We start from the raw sequence: 15,828 nt of genomic DNA on the forward strand, positions 1-15,828 counted from the left end.
ATTCAAATCGTTTCGCAGCTCTCAGCCAGAGTATTGTTTTTCATTACTAATACATACACTCCAGCTTAAAAACTTCAAGTGGTTCTTTCTCTGCAGCCAGCCTTTTCCCTTCCTCCAGTACACCTGAGACATGTGATGCACTCCTGTCTGTAGCAGGGGTTCTCAACCAGGTTGGAAGGGAGGGGGGTGGGTAGCTAACAGAGTGGCAAGGACCACCCAGTCGTGCACCTGTGTGTGTGCGTGTGTGTGTGTGTGTGTGTGTGTGAAGAATGGGCTGTGGTGAATAATACTACAGTATCCACAAGAAAAACATAAGATTATCTGTAGTTTGAAATAGTCCTCAGAACTCTGTGGGGTGCCACCCTTCAATCTAGTCTTCAGGGTCCACAACAGCTGGGCTCCACAAAGTGTCCTCCAGCTTTCTAACCTTGTCGCACAACTCCTTTAGCTTATGTGGTCTCCCACAGAGGCCAGCTGCCCTACTCACTGCTCTCTGAACACCCTCAGAGGTTTAGCCTTTTTGTTTTTGGTCCTACCATTCTTCTTATCTGAATGACTTCTATTTATCCTCCTATTAATAAATACCATTTTGAGTCTTACCCATCTTCAAGGCAGTAGTCACAGCTCTCTTGTTTTCTAATGCCTCCCTTTCTCTGGTCACTCAAACCAGATCAATTTTGACATACCTATAAAGCTTATCTACTAAAGAAGATAGGGAAAGTTTTCTGTCATCTTCCAAATTAGACTGTAAAATTCTTGAAGGGAAAATTCATAGTTTATACTTTCCTGACTCTTCCTAAATGGTTGCAGAGTACATTATAGAACTCTGGTGCTTAATAAGTGTATCTGTGTTAATGCATGAATAGAACTTACAATTCCTTAGTGCATCCAGTGCCCACCGTTCTTCTGAGACAGGCAAGTGTGGATCTGGGATTGTGATTTGATAATTCACTCCGACTTCCTTCAGTGTCCCGTCTGCATGCTGCTCCTTTGCAAACTGTCTCTCAGCCACAAAGAGGTCATCTACCTCCGACTTCCCAGAGGTACCCAGTGAATGAGACTGAGGTTTTGATGACATTAAAGGAGACTCTAATCCCAAATCTCTGTCTGTTCGATGGAACAGAGAAAGTAGAATATATCTTAACAAAACTTTTAATGTGAAGCACCCAGAACAATATTTGGAAAAAAATAACCACGTAAGCTACAGAGATTGTCCACAAAGTAAAATGTATGCACTTGGTGTGGCATCATGATGGCACGCAGAAGGCACGTGAGCAAAGTCTGTTAAAGGGAACAGTGGATGCCAGAACCTGCATAAACCAAAACAGTTAAGAGTCTCTTCACATTTTATTAACTAACATGCAGACTACTTTCTTCCAGGTTAACTTTGCAAAACAGTTTACCTGGACTCTGCAGACCAGTGACTGAAATGTCATGATGTTCCACTTTTAATTTTGGAGGTTCTTCTTCATCGTTGTCTCCTCTACAGAAGAAAAAAAAATAATCTTTTAGCTTCACAAGGTGCCTAAAGATCATTGCAACAAAATGTAAAGAATCATTCATCCTTTTTCTGATGCCACTTAGAAGCAGAGGCACACTCACTCGCACGGTGGTGGCTGTGGCAGTGGGATCGGCTTTGTGGACTGCTCCTTCACGGATGCGGCCATCCGACATATTAGGTCCTGCCAGCTGCACATTTGAAAAGAGCACAAAATACGGAAGGGAAAGGAAAATGAAACACACTTTAAATATACTCAGACAGCAGAAATAAAAACAACCAACTATACCAGAAACCAAACCAAACCAACAAACAAAAATCCCTATTTCTGCCAGAGGGTTTCTTTATTTTGGAGACATACTATTAAGTAGAGATTATAAAAACTCTACACCTTAAAGAAAAACCTAACAATATTATGGATATACTAACCCATTAAAAAAACTTCACTTGACACTTGTAGAATTTTTTCCTTAGGAAAGATACTTTTCCAAGTAAGAGACAAGAATACTGGAGTGGGCTGCCATGCCCTTCTCCAGGGGATCTTCCTGACTCAGGGATCAAACTTTTATCTCTCATAACTCCTGCATTGGCAAGTGGGTTTTTTATCACTAGTGCCACCTGGGAAGCCCCAGTAAGAGCAGCTATCTAAAAAAGAACAAGTACTTAAAAGAACACCTCTCGAAGAATACAGAGGAAGTATCTGTTTCCACAGTTTTTGGTTTTCAAAGTCCCATTACAAAAGCAAGGTTAAGCTTGTGGAATATTATATTCAGAATAGTAAGACACAATAGAGCAGGCAGCTGTGTGCAGTACATACACAGTCTTTTCAGAAACTGTCTGTGCCACCAGTTCATAAATTTGCGCTCCATTATCAGACATGGAAATGACGAATAGAGCTTTGTTATCTGAAAAAAACAAGACAAATTTACTCTATTGATATGACCCACAGAGGCTGTGAAAGATGTGTATCTTAATCTGAGTAAAGGTTAACACGTGTTCACTCTGTAGACACTCATTCACTTGGTAAAAACTCATCAAATACAACTTAAGAATTTATATATATATATTATGCTTTAATAAAACAAAGATTATAAGAGCAACACTAATTCTACAGTAATTTATTAAAAACAAAAAAGTGTGTATTATCTAAATTATTGAACTAAACATTCTTTTTCCATTTATTCCACACTGCTCTTTTGCTAAATGGCTAGCTGGTAATATTCAGTAGGTGTTGATGAAAAGAGGTCATAAATGTATCTTACCACCATGGAATTAACAATTTTAAAAAGGGATCTTCATTATTAGTACTGTTAATGTGTAACTTTCTAACTTAAACTGATTTTTAAAAAACCTAAACCACACCCACTTCTCCTGTTTATGCTTTTTTCCCCACCATATCAAAAGAGGAAAGCCCTGTCAATGGCTAAGTTCAATATCTCTTTTGGTAACTGTCACAGTGCACTTGAGAATATGAGCATTATTTTCAAATATCTTCTGATACGGATTTCTAACATAATTCCACAATGATAAGAGAACAGACTCTGTATGATCAATGCCTTTAGGCCATAAAATTTTATACCCAGTTATATGTCCCTGGATATGTTCCAGTATCTCCTGGTTTATAGTCTATGGGAACTTGAACAGAATTTCTAACCTGTTGGTGTGTGCAAATTATATAAATCTTAATTATGTTGAATTGGGTCATTGTGCTTTTCCAGTCTACTATATCCTTCTACTTTTCTGTCTATTCATTCTATTAATTTTTGAGAGTTTGGTATTGAAACTCCAACTAAAACTCTTAACTTACCTACTTAAAAAAATAATCACAATATATAGTGGAACCATATGTAACTTTGTTCTGTATTTTCCAAGTCTCTGGTAAAGGTGTTATCATACTTTCATAATTTAAAATAAGTGAATAAATATTTTATCTTCTCAAAAAAATAAATAAAAATAATCTAAAAAAATAAGTATATCTGCTATATTAGATGCGGCCCAATTCAAATAAATTTTTGTCCAAATAAACTCTTGAAGTTTTTAATGAAACTAACAAGACCAATGAAAGCCTTTTCAATGGCATGAGCTCCAATTCACTATCTTCACTGATTTGAACATGAAATAAAGATCAGAGTAATATGCAGAAAAATTTTAAATGTGAAAAATTATTCAGAGACTCTAAGCATCCTAAATAATTTTGGGATATAAACTCATAATTCACATTCTAGGCAGTAAATGCATTTCACTTGATCTGTGTAAGAATATAAAAGGAGCAGAACTCCATGCCGGCTGTGCAGCTTAGACAACACTGAGTGTCTTATGCAAGCTCATGATGAGCCTGGAGATAAGTGTCATTCAGCGGACATACTCGCCTGTTGCCACTTGTCGAACCAACACCGTATTCAACTTGATGACAGGGCTAAACGTGTGTTTGCTGTCAGCTGTAGATGCCAGAATCTTACTGTGACACCTTAACACCAGTCTATCATCCTGCTTTTGTAACAATACAAGAATATCTTCCAGCAGCAATGTATATAGATCTAAAAATAAAAATGTAGGAAAGGGTGATTAGTACAGAAACTGAGACGTGTTTTATAAACTTTATAACAATTTGACATAGAAAACTGATTTCTGGTAAATCTAGTAAATTTTAAAAATTGCTATTGTGTTTTTTTAATTTCATTTTTAATAATTCATCTTTAAAGTATCACAACAAATAAAAAAACAATGGTTCTTCACCACAGATAGTTTGAGACAGAGAAGTTTAAAAAGAAGCTTAGCCTGATTAGCATACAAAGATGGGGACAGGAATGAACAATGACAAAATTTTCTGCTTCATTCCTAAAGAAATATTTAACACATTTCACATGTAAAAAAATAACATAAGCAGATTTTCTGTAAATGTATAAATAACACGAAGTACCACTGCTAACTGCTATAACTGAAAAATGTGAGTGGATATCTTTTCTCTTTGGCATAAGGAAACTTTCCTATTCTTTTTCTTTCTCTACTCTCCCCCAAATTGGCAGACAGTACACCTACCAATAGTTTTATCTCTATTCACCTTCCAAACCAATGGGCCTTCGTGAATCATCTTCCTCTTTGTTAAATCCAAATTCTGCCAAAATAAGGAGAATTATACACAAATTATTTCCAAGTACATATATGATATTCCACAGTGTCTCCTTTCAAGAAATTCCCAATATAAAAGATATCATTTACATTCACTATTATTGATATCTGTCAGCTACTGAAAATAGAATAAAAATCCAGTTAAAGTAAGCTACATAAAATGTTCTAAAAAAGGAAAATGCATCTTGTAGAAAAATGCTCGAGTAAAGTCTTCCCAATCTCACTCTAAACAGATACTAGCTAATGAAAATGAAGTAAACATTCAGTCCCTAGAGTCTCAACCCCTTTCCTTATTTTCTCCCATGTATAACTAACTAGGATCATGGCTTATGCACATGAAGCCTCCGAGTTCTAGACTGTTGTTCCAGAAAAGCTCTAAGGACAGCATTCACAGAAGTCCAGGAAGTACTCAGGCTTGCTCTAAATATTAATAACTTGAGAGAATCATCTTTTAGTATAAGCAGCTCTAGAAAAATCTTAAGTCTCTGGAAGTTAGGAAGCTCAGCATATCAGCATGTGTTTTGATAAACTGTTATGTATGACATAAAAGTATATTTTAATGGTCACCAAATAAATCTGCCAAAAGAACCAGTGAAACAGTACAAGAAAGACTTAAAATCCTCATACGTTAATTACTACAAAAACGTCATGTACTAGAGATAGGAATTCATAAATATTTGACTTCATTCCAGTAATGGTTTCAACTTTAATACTTTGGAAGAGCTTCATAGAAAAATAATTATGTTCCTTAACTCAAAAATCTAGAAAGTTCCCACAGTAAACAGCCCTACTCTTACTCAAACTATAGAGTACAATAAAATTAAATTTAACAATAAGGAATGTTCCTTAGTCTCCTGCAAATTCTTGTCACAAAAAGTTAGTTTCACACAAAATATTCCTCTGATGAAAGACTTTACTGTCTTTACACACAGACCAAGACATTTAAAAGGAAGAAAAGAATTCTTAGTATAGACTATCTATGATATAAGAACTCCTTTAGGTGATGTATGTTCCCACTGAGATGTTAATCATCTGTGAGGTCTTGAGTACATTTTACTTTTTAAGTAATGATTAGACCATCTCTTACCCTGAGCTCTTCAACATTTGGGTATTCTGACAACTTCAGATTAGAGGTATCAAGGCGACGCTGATAATCTTCCAAGCGCTGGAAATCAGACAGGATGGAGCTAAGGTTACTCCTTTGGAGATCAATGGCCTCCCTGTTTCTTAATTGAATGTGGACACTCCCCCTGCATTTACTGAGCGCTCTGCAACATTAGCCACAACTGACAACTCACTCTTTCTTAAAACACTCCCTTCTTTTGGCTTTGGTGATACTACCTTCTCCTGGTTTTCCTTCCACCTCTTTAGCTCTTCCGATCTTTTTTCAAACTCTCTGGCCTCTAACTAGTTTGTATTTACTTTCTAAATATGTAAATCATGTACATGGTACAAAATTCAGAAGGTAATATAAGGCACACAAAAAACAGTAAGTCTCCCTCTATGCTTGTCCGCGCCTTCCCCACACCCAGTTTCCTCTAAAGAAGTAATCACTAATGCCCATTTCTTGGTTAGCCTATGAGGAAAATTCTAAGCAAAAAGAACACATATGGATATAAGTTAGCTTGCCTCTGTGCATGCTGTCTGTAGATATACCCTTTTTAAAAGAAATATATGGTAACAATATTTTCATATGTCTATCACTTATTCAAAAATAACAATATAGTCACAGACACATTCCTGTGTGTGCATCACATCAGTATATCTTGCTGATGGTTCCATTAGCAAATAGAGTGGACTCATTTTTTCAGTGGCTGTGTGGTATTCAATTTTGTGAAAAAACTAAAGTTGAATTACATCTTACTAATGGACGTGTATATTAGTATCCACTTCCAAAGAAGAATGGTTGGATTAAAGGTTACATGCATTTTCCCCAAGATTATAAAATATTTCTAAATAGAAAGGTCGGCATGTATACAGTAAATGCCCCTATACTCATCTACATTCCACAATTAACATCTGCTATATCTGTTCTGTCATGTATCTGTCCATCTATTCATCCCTCTATCTATCCATCTATCCATTTGATATTTTGGATGTATTTCAAAATAAGCTATAAGCACATTTTAAACATTTTATCATTAACAGAGCTAACAAGAGTTCAATATCATTAATGGGAGTTCAATATTTGTTTACAGTTGTTTTTTTCAAAGTAAAATTTACATACAGTGAAATGTACACATTTTAAGTGCACCTTTCCATGAGCTTTTATCAATGCATATACTTACAAAATCAAACTATCAAGATATGAAATATGGCCATCACTTCAGAAAGCTCTCTCATACTTCCTCCTAGCTAATATCTGACCCTACATCCTCAGTGACAAACCACTTTTCTGATTTTTTTCACCATAAATTAGTTTAGCTAGGTCTTATAAATTCACTAAACAGAATATATATATGTGTGTACACTTTTGCGTCCAGTTTCTTTCACTCAGAATAATGTTTGTGAGATTCATCCATTATTGCTGGTATTACTTTAGTTTATGACTATACTACATTTGGTTTATGCTACAAACATTCCAATAGGAGTCTATGGGCATATATCTTCATTTCTCTTGGGTAGATCACTAAAAAGAGAATGCTGGATCAAAGGATGAACATGTGAATATGTGTTTTTTAAATTCAGATATAAATTTCTAATTTTCCCTCTGGGGTAATAACATTTTACATTACAAACAACAAACTTGAAAGTTCCTATTTTTCCAAAGTTTTATCAACAGACTGAATGAATGAGCAAACGAGCAGCTAGAAGATGCTCAAGAGAGCCAAACACAACTCTGACGTCCTACCACAAACTGATCTGGACCCACCTACTACATGAATAGGTAACCAGTGTTCCGCCCTTCAATTATGTAACAACAGCTACAAGGGTTACTGAACAGGCTCTGGGTAACACTAATTTAACATTCTTATTCTCACTGCCATCCTGTGTCTTCTTGCCTTTTCCTTCTTACCTGCTTGTTCTCTGCCTCCTTAACAGCCTGGTTCACGTAATTTAAGATCTGACGACAGTGATCTGCAGCTTTCTTCACCTTCTCCCTTTCTGGAGGCCACTCTAAATACAGTGAAAAAACCCAAAATGTAAAATGGAGGAAATCAGAAAAGAATATAAGTGTGTGTGTGTGTGTGTGTACATATACACACATATATAAAGGAGATACCACTTTATTTCAACAGTATGAAAGCATACTAAGACCCTGAATATTTTTATACCAGGATAAAAAACCTACGTGTGTGTGTGTGTGTGTGTGTGTGTGTGTGTGTGTGTGTGTGTATACATATACACATATATATAAAGGAGATACCACTTTATTTCAACAGTATGAAAGCATACTAAGACCCTGAATATTTTTATACCAGGATAAAAAACCTACAACAGAATATCAATTTAGGTAGTCTTTGGACAGGTAAGACTTCTTATCACAGTCTTTAAGCATAAATACTAATTTTTAAAAAGAAATCAAACGTGAGGAGGATGCTTTATATCAAGTGTCAAGCCCACCCCAAGCAGCGGGTTTCATTCACACTGTAAGCTTATATAAATGAGACTCCTTTCTCCTTGCAATTTCAAAGTGCACAGCCTACAAGATTACGTACAGTTGACTAGTTAAGCAATATTTGTGAGTGATAAAATAATTAAAAATAGCTCCAAAATAAGTTTCTTTAAATTTGGGATTAAAGAAAGAAAATAATTTACAATACTTGTTATCATTAAAAGAAGATGAAATTCACCAAAATGTATTGAGATTGTGCTGAGGTTATGTTTTGGTAAAGAATACCAAATCAGAATATTTGAAATTATAATCCCCTAAACAATAGTTCAATTATGCCAAATAAATATATTAAAGCATAAAAATTAATGTGTATGAATATTTTCAAATTCCAGGCATAAGAAATGGGCATTTAATTACACAAAAGTATTGAGAACTAAGTAAGTATAAGAACCTAAAGCTCAACTGAGAAACTCAGATTCACTTCTTAGTTTAAAAAAAGAGAGCTGGAATGATAATACACTGATTGGACTTAATGAAAGTACATATCAATAGATATAAAATATCTCTTCAATCCGGTATAGGCCTTCACCAAAGGAAATATGATGATACAAGCTGGAGGAAGTATTGGTAAACTTTTCCTACTTTTTCTGTATATTTTACAGGCCAAATGGTCTTTGTCACAACTATTTAACCCTGTTGTTGTACAGCAAAAGTAGTCAGAGATAATATTTCAACAATTGAGCGTGACTATGTTCCAATAAAACTTTACTTACAAAAATATGTGTGAGCCAGATTTAACCATGATCCATAGATTGCTTAAACCCTGTGCTTGCGCTACTAATGGAGCATATTAAATCAAATAGCCTGAAGACAACTGGAATCTTGCTAGAATATTTTGCCATACTACTTGGAAATTCAAAGTGCCAGACACCAGGATGCTGTGAGAGATTATTCAGCAAAATGTGTTTTTGTTGTTGTTATTCTTAAGCTCTTTAATTTCAGTGAGAATGCTGTACCTGTGTATTTGGCAATATTGTCCAAGAGAAGAGGGTACTTAGTAAGCCTTTGCATTTGAGTGGGAATGATATCCTTTAGCTGTAGACGACGACAGAGTGGATTACTCTCAGCATCCTAAAATTAAAGGCAAATAAGTGAATTTGTAATTCTTATTAGGACTGTAATTACCTAACATGCACCATATATTCATCATACAAATGTCTTCAGCATCATAGTTCTGGTTATTAAATCAAGACTTAAAACCTGCCAAGACATGCCACTGGCACACTCCACTTCTGTTTTCTCCTTTAATCATATAACGCAGCCTTTATCACTCAGCAAATGGCTCTGTGCTATCTGTTTAAGCAAGGATTGAGAATATCCATAATCATCTCTAACAATTGCTTTCTTGTGAAAGAAGTTTTATCTTTACATACTAAGAAAATCTAGTTACATTTTCCAACAACTGGCTTTCCTACCAAAATCTAATCAATTATCTGCTATCTGCCACTCTAAGTAGGTACAGTAGATCATAAATATAGATATATCAGCTCAGCTGTAACAGGGGTCTGCACACTTCTCAATAATATGCCAGACACGGCTTGGCATGTCATCAGTCTCTCTCAGAACTATTCCATCTGCTGTTTTAACACAAAAGCAGCCAGAGACAATACTTAAAGGAATGAACTTGGCTCTGTGCAGTAGAGTTCTAAAGCGGCCTCCAAGATTCCAATTTTATGGTGTACAACCTGTATAACCCACTCCCTGCCCTTGAGTGTGGGCAGAACCTATCAATATGATGGGTTATCGCTTCTGTGATTAGGTGACTATCAGTTAACTATGAGTCAATCAAAAAAGAGATTGTCCTAGGTGAGACTGACTTAATCAGAGGAGTCTTTAAAAGCAAGCTCTGTCAGAGAGACATGTTCCTACTGGACTGGAAGAGAAGGACACATCTTATAAACTGCCTACAGGGGCTGTGTGGCAAAGAGATTTGGGCGCTTGCTAGGAGCCCAGAGCAGTTGCTAGCCAACAACAGCAAGAAGACAGGGTTCTTGATTATACATTTACAAGGAAATGAATTCTGCCAACAACCAGTGAGCTTAAAAGAGTCCCAGATGAGAAATGCAGCTGCAAGTGATACCTTGATTTCAGCCTGATGAAAGCATGAAGAAAGGACATAGATAAACTGTATTTGTACTCTTAAACTACAAAACTGTGACATGATACATCTGCATCAAGTTGGAACATTTGTGGTGATTTGTCTACAGCAATACAAAATAAACTGTGTTCCAATAAAACTTTATTTACAAAAACAGGGACAAGGCTGGATATGGCCCATGGGCTCTAGTTTACTGATGGTTATATACACCAATATATAGCCCAGTAAGCATGGCTGCTGTCTGACTCTTCTCTGGGCTGGCTATAAGGCCCTTCTCATGTTTTGACAATGTTATTTCAATTGTGTGCATGGCCATTTCCTGCCAATATCTCCAAGGCAATGTGAACTTCTATGTCAAATATTTTAATCCCATCATATATTATTTATAATTCACCATTACAGTATCACCTTTATATCCTCCAGTAATTTAAGAGATAATGCATGGCTTTAAAAATGTAAACATAGATATAACCCTTATACAAAATTTTAGTCTTAGAATTCCCTTAGTTCATTCCATAATCGACCTCCCCAAAAATTGCATTTTTTTCTTTTGTGTGTGTGTTACATGACTCACTCAACTCACCTGCACAAAAGTCTGGAATCGAGAATCCTTCTTCTGGCGAGACTTGATCATTTCCAGGGCAAAGGGTTGGTTACTGCAAAAGGTAGCAGCAGCATGTTTCAACTTTTCCTCCCCGGGTCCACTGAACTGTGCCAAGAACACAAAGAACACAATAGAGAATGGGATACTGAGCTTATTTATGGCCAGGCAAAATGAGAGACAGCCACAATTCTTCCAATATCCCAGTAAGTATCCCCAAATGATAGCAGAAATCTACATATTTTATATGGATTATCAAGTATTCTCCACTAAAAAACTTCTGACTCTAATATATCCAGACCTTTTTTGATCATAGTCTAGTATTTTCTTGTTCATAGCTTACCACAACTTACTACCTTTTCAGTCTATCCCACTTCTAAATCTGACAGAAAGGTTGACACTTGGGGAATATGAGACACAAAATGCTTAAAGACTGAGATTAAAATTTGATTTTCTTAGAATCTGACACCTTTACAAAAATTACTGTCCTACTGCTGTAGGAAGAAAACCCTTGGGATTCAAGCTTACTTTCTTACTTATGAAATCCAGGGCAGGTCGTAACTTCTCTGGGTCACAATAAAATTAAATCACCTCCACAGAAGGTGGAGCTCTATCCCTTAAATTTCTCTTGGGGAAGATTCATGAGCCTGTGAATGTCTTTTACTAAAAATTACACTTTTTACTGGCTTTCCATGTGGTGCTACTGGTAAAGAAACCACCTGCCAATGCAGGAGATGTTAAGAGATGCGGGTTCGACCCCTAAGTTGGGAAGACACCCCTGAAGAAGAGAATAGCAATCCACTCCAGTGTTCTGGCCTGGAGAATCCCCATGGACAGAGGAGCCTACTGGGCTACAGTCCATGGGGCTGCAGAGTCAGACACGACTGAGTGACTCAGCACAGCACAGGGCATTTGTAGGTAAACTCTCGGCACTTTCCTCTTCAACTATGAAGCATACAAAGTGGTGTTTTAATAGGTTGCTCCAATGTTGTCTTCTTATCTTAAATATGACACTCTACATATTTAGAGATGAGAATGGCAGAATTTTTGGTATGTTAGTCAATCTAGGTACCAGGCAATTACTAACAGCAGCTGGGTTTACAAAAGAAAATAACACCTCAGCCTCAGGCAGTTTTACAGTGGTTTTACTAGTAGCAAATGTACATATAAGGTGATCTCATGAGGCCAATACTGGAAAAATACTCTACAAAACTATTTTTAAAAGATAAAATAAATCTAGACACCTATTTACGATTTCTGCTTTTAGTATTTCTGGCCAGTGCTTTGCCCTAAATTAACCATTTGTACCAAGCAGCTACTAACCAAATTGGTTAGTCCATTTTGCTTCTCCTCAACCTCTTCTAGGCAAAACACATTGGTCAAGAATACAATTCTTTTTACATGCTCTAAAATAAATTTTCTGTCCCACTTTTAAGAGGTATCTTTATTTCACATGTAATATTTACGTAGTCCAAAGGACTTTTACAAGAGGACCAACTGTACTTTTGTACTTTATTAATGATGAATCTCACTTGACACTTGGTGTTAAACATTATTTACAGGAGATGTAAATTAAACTGCTTCAGAATCAAGATTGATATCTTAAGTCCATATGACTTACAACTTTTAAATCCAAATGGAGAAGAAAATTCATGCTATGCTATGTCATACTACAAATTTTCTATTTCAAGTTTGGTAGCGTGCTGCCAAGCCCACAGAACTCAAAGATCAAGAAACAAAATGAGTCACATGACCACAGAGTAGCCACAGAACAAGTTGCATTTTCAAGGAAGTTAAGTTTCCTTAACAACAATAATGCCAGCATGGGTCTAAGGAGAAAATGCTTTGGAAAGTTCAGTAAATGCAAGGTGAGACTGCATTAGGATTCCCTGATCCTGTTTTACATGTCAAGTGGCTGATCATTAAGAAGAGATCTACTAATAGATTAGTAGATTCTGAGTCACAATCTCACCATCAGTGAAAGGAGTAAGATGAAGATTGTTTTGGTCAACTTTCCAGTATTTAATCTTTTTTTTTTTAAGATTTTTACTTTTTAATTTTTTTTTAATCTTGCTTTGTTCACTTTATTATTTTTTTTTTTTACAGAATACTTATTTAGTCTGGCTGAAATTATTATTATTATTTTTTTTGGAGGCTAATAACTTTACAATATTGTATTGCTTTTGCCATACACTGACATGAATACGCCACGGGTGTACATGTGTTCCCCATCCTGAACCCCGCCTCCCACCTCCCTCCCCATCCCATCCCTCTGGATCATCCCAGTGCACCAGCCCTGAGCACCCTGTATCCTGCATCAAACCTGGACTGGCGATCCATTTCACATATGATAATATACATGTTTCAATGCCATTCTCCCAAACCGTCCCACCCTCGCCCTCTCCCACAAAGTCCAAAAGACTGTTCTATACACCTGTGTCTATTTTGCTGTCTCGCATACAGGGTTATCATTACCATCTTTCTAAATTCCATATGTATGTGTTAGTATACTGTATTGGTGTTTTTCTTTCTGGCTTACTTCACTCTGTATGATAGGCTCCTGTTTCATCCACCTCATTAGAACTGATTCAAATGTATTCTTTTTAATGGCTAAGTAATATTCCATTGTGTATATGTACCACAGCTTTCTTATCCATTTGTCGGCTGATGGACATCTAGGTTGCTTCCATGTCCTGGTTATTATAAACAGTGCTGCAATGAATATTTGGGTACACGTGTTTCTTTCAATTCTGGTTTCCTCAGTGTGTATGCCCAGCAGTGGGATTGCTGGGTCATATGGCAGTTCTATTTCCAGTTTTTTTAAGGAATCTCCACGCTGTTCTCCACAGTGGCTGTACTAGTTTGCATTCCCACCAACAGTGTAAGAGGGTTCCCTTTTCTCCACACCCTCTCCAGCATTTATTGCTTGTAGACTTTTGGATAGCAGCCATTCTGACTGGCATGAAATGGTACCTCATTGTGGTTTTGATTTGCATTTCTCTGATAATGAGTGATGTTGAGCATCTTTTCATGTGCTTTTCAGCCATCTGTATGTCTTCTTTGGAGAAATGTTTGTTTAGTTCCTTGGCCCATTTTTTGATTGGGTCATTTATTTTTCTGGAATTGAGCTGCAGGAGTTGCTTGTATATTTTTGAGATTAATTCTTTGTTAGTTGCTTCATTTGCTATTATTTTCTCCCATTCTGAAGGCTGTCTTTTCACCTTGCTTATAGTTTCCTTTGTTGTGCAAAAGTTTTTAAGTTTAATTAGGTCTCATTTGTTTATTTTTGCTTTTATTTCCAATATTCGGGGAGGTGAGTCACAAAGGATCCTGCTGTGATTTATGTCGGAGAGTGTTTTGCCTATGTTTTCCTCTAGGAGTTCTGTAGTTTCTGGCCTTACGTTTAGATCTTTAATCCATTTTGAGTTTATTTTTGTGTATGGTGTTAGAAAGTGTTCTAGTTTCATTTTTTTAACAAGTGGTTGACCAGTTTTCCCAGCACCACTTGTTAAAGAGATTGTTTTTTCTCCACTGTATATTCTTTACTCCTTTGTCGAAGATAAGGTGACCATAGGTGCATGGATTTATCTCTGGGCTTTCTATTTTGTTCCACTGATCTATATTTCTGTCTTTGTTCCAGTACCACACTGTCTTGATGACTGTGGCTTTGCAGTAGAGCCTGAAGTCAGGCAGTTTGATTCTTCCAGTTCCATTCTTCTTTCTCAAGATTGCTTTGGCTATTTGAGGTTTTTTTGTATTTCATACAAATTGTGAAATTCTTTGATCTAGTTCTGTGAAAAATACCACTGGTAGCTTGTTAGGGACTGCACTGAATCTATTGCTTTGGGTAGTATACTCATTTTCACTATATTGATTCTTCTGATCCATGAACACAGTATATTTCTCCATCTATTTGTGTCCTCTTTGATTTCTTTCACCATTTTTTATAGTTTTCTATATATAGGTCTTTTGTTGTTTTAGGTAGATGTATTCCTAAGTATTTTATTCTTTTCGTTGCAATGGTGAATGGAATTGTTTCCTTAATGTCTCTGTTTTCTCATTGTTAGTGTACAGGAATGCAAGAGATTTCTGTGTGTTGATTTTATATCCTGTAACTTTATATATCCATTAATTAGCTCTAATAATTTTAATCTTTTTAAAAGTTATCACTGTAAAATTACCAAAATCTTTTGGCATTTCCTCAAGCAGTCTACATACTGAAGTAAGTATCTGTTGGCATATCTAAACAGTTCCTGTTCAACCAGTGTTAAAATTTTGGGAACCACGTCACAGGTTTTACTATTACTCATAGACTTAACTACAGGACTTTTTTTAAGCATCTAGATCAAACCCACTTTCCTGTAGCAAGATTTTCTGTATGCTCCAAGTTTAGGTGTCCCTGCTGTCTATTTCCAAAATAACCTGTATTCTCCCCTTTTTGTAACACTAATCACACTTTAAATAATGACTATTCTTTTTCCCCTACTGATTATAAGTTCCACAAGGGCAGGAGCCATATCTGTTCTGACTGCCACTGTATCCCCAGCACCTAGAACAGTGAGTATATGCTGACAAAGAGTCAGCCAGAAAGATAAAAGCAATGCCAAGCAGCTACTATAGTCTCTGAACTCTGTTTCCTTATACTGTAAATAAGGTTAAGTAATTTTCACTTTTCTGCTTCTGTGATGGTAGCTATCGATCTATAATTGTCCAGTGTTTTACAGTACATTTCTGAGATTTTGACAACAAAAGACAGTTAAAATTCCACATCAGTTAAATTATTTTTATCAAGGTCCATTTTACTCTACATTCTTTAAAACACAAAGGACTATTATCTTTAATTTGATGAGAAAAGAGAATGCAGTTGAATGGGCACTTATTAGACT

The 15,828-nt window shown here is 36.2% G+C and overlaps 1 protein-coding gene across 2 annotated transcripts in view; it reads right to left on the bottom strand.

The window, feature by feature from the left end:
* ARHGEF12 (Rho guanine nucleotide exchange factor 12) overlaps nt 1–15,828 on the bottom strand; it is a 165,268-nt gene that overhangs the window by 9,452 nt on the left and 139,988 nt on the right. For both annotated transcript variants that reach the window (XM_065945620.1, XM_065945619.1), the window contains 10 exons: nt 10,925–11,050; nt 9,200–9,314; nt 7,644–7,744; nt 5,715–5,792; nt 4,538–4,613; nt 3,868–4,035; nt 2,316–2,403; nt 1,603–1,689; nt 1,404–1,483; nt 874–1,107 (listed from right to left, as the gene is read on the bottom strand). In XM_065945620.1, coding sequence (XP_065801692.1) covers nt 874–1,107; nt 1,404–1,483; nt 1,603–1,689; nt 2,316–2,403; nt 3,868–4,035; nt 4,538–4,613; nt 5,715–5,792; nt 7,644–7,744; nt 9,200–9,314; nt 10,925–11,050 — 1,153 coding nt within the window. The remainder of the gene's footprint in view (nt 1–873; nt 1,108–1,403; nt 1,484–1,602; nt 1,690–2,315; nt 2,404–3,867; nt 4,036–4,537; nt 4,614–5,714; nt 5,793–7,643; nt 7,745–9,199; nt 9,315–10,924; nt 11,051–15,828) is intronic.

This window comes from Muntiacus reevesi, chromosome 9 (assembly GCF_963930625.1).
Source record: "Muntiacus reevesi chromosome 9, mMunRee1.1, whole genome shotgun sequence".
Taxonomy (NCBI): domain Eukaryota; kingdom Metazoa; phylum Chordata; class Mammalia; order Artiodactyla; family Cervidae; genus Muntiacus; species Muntiacus reevesi.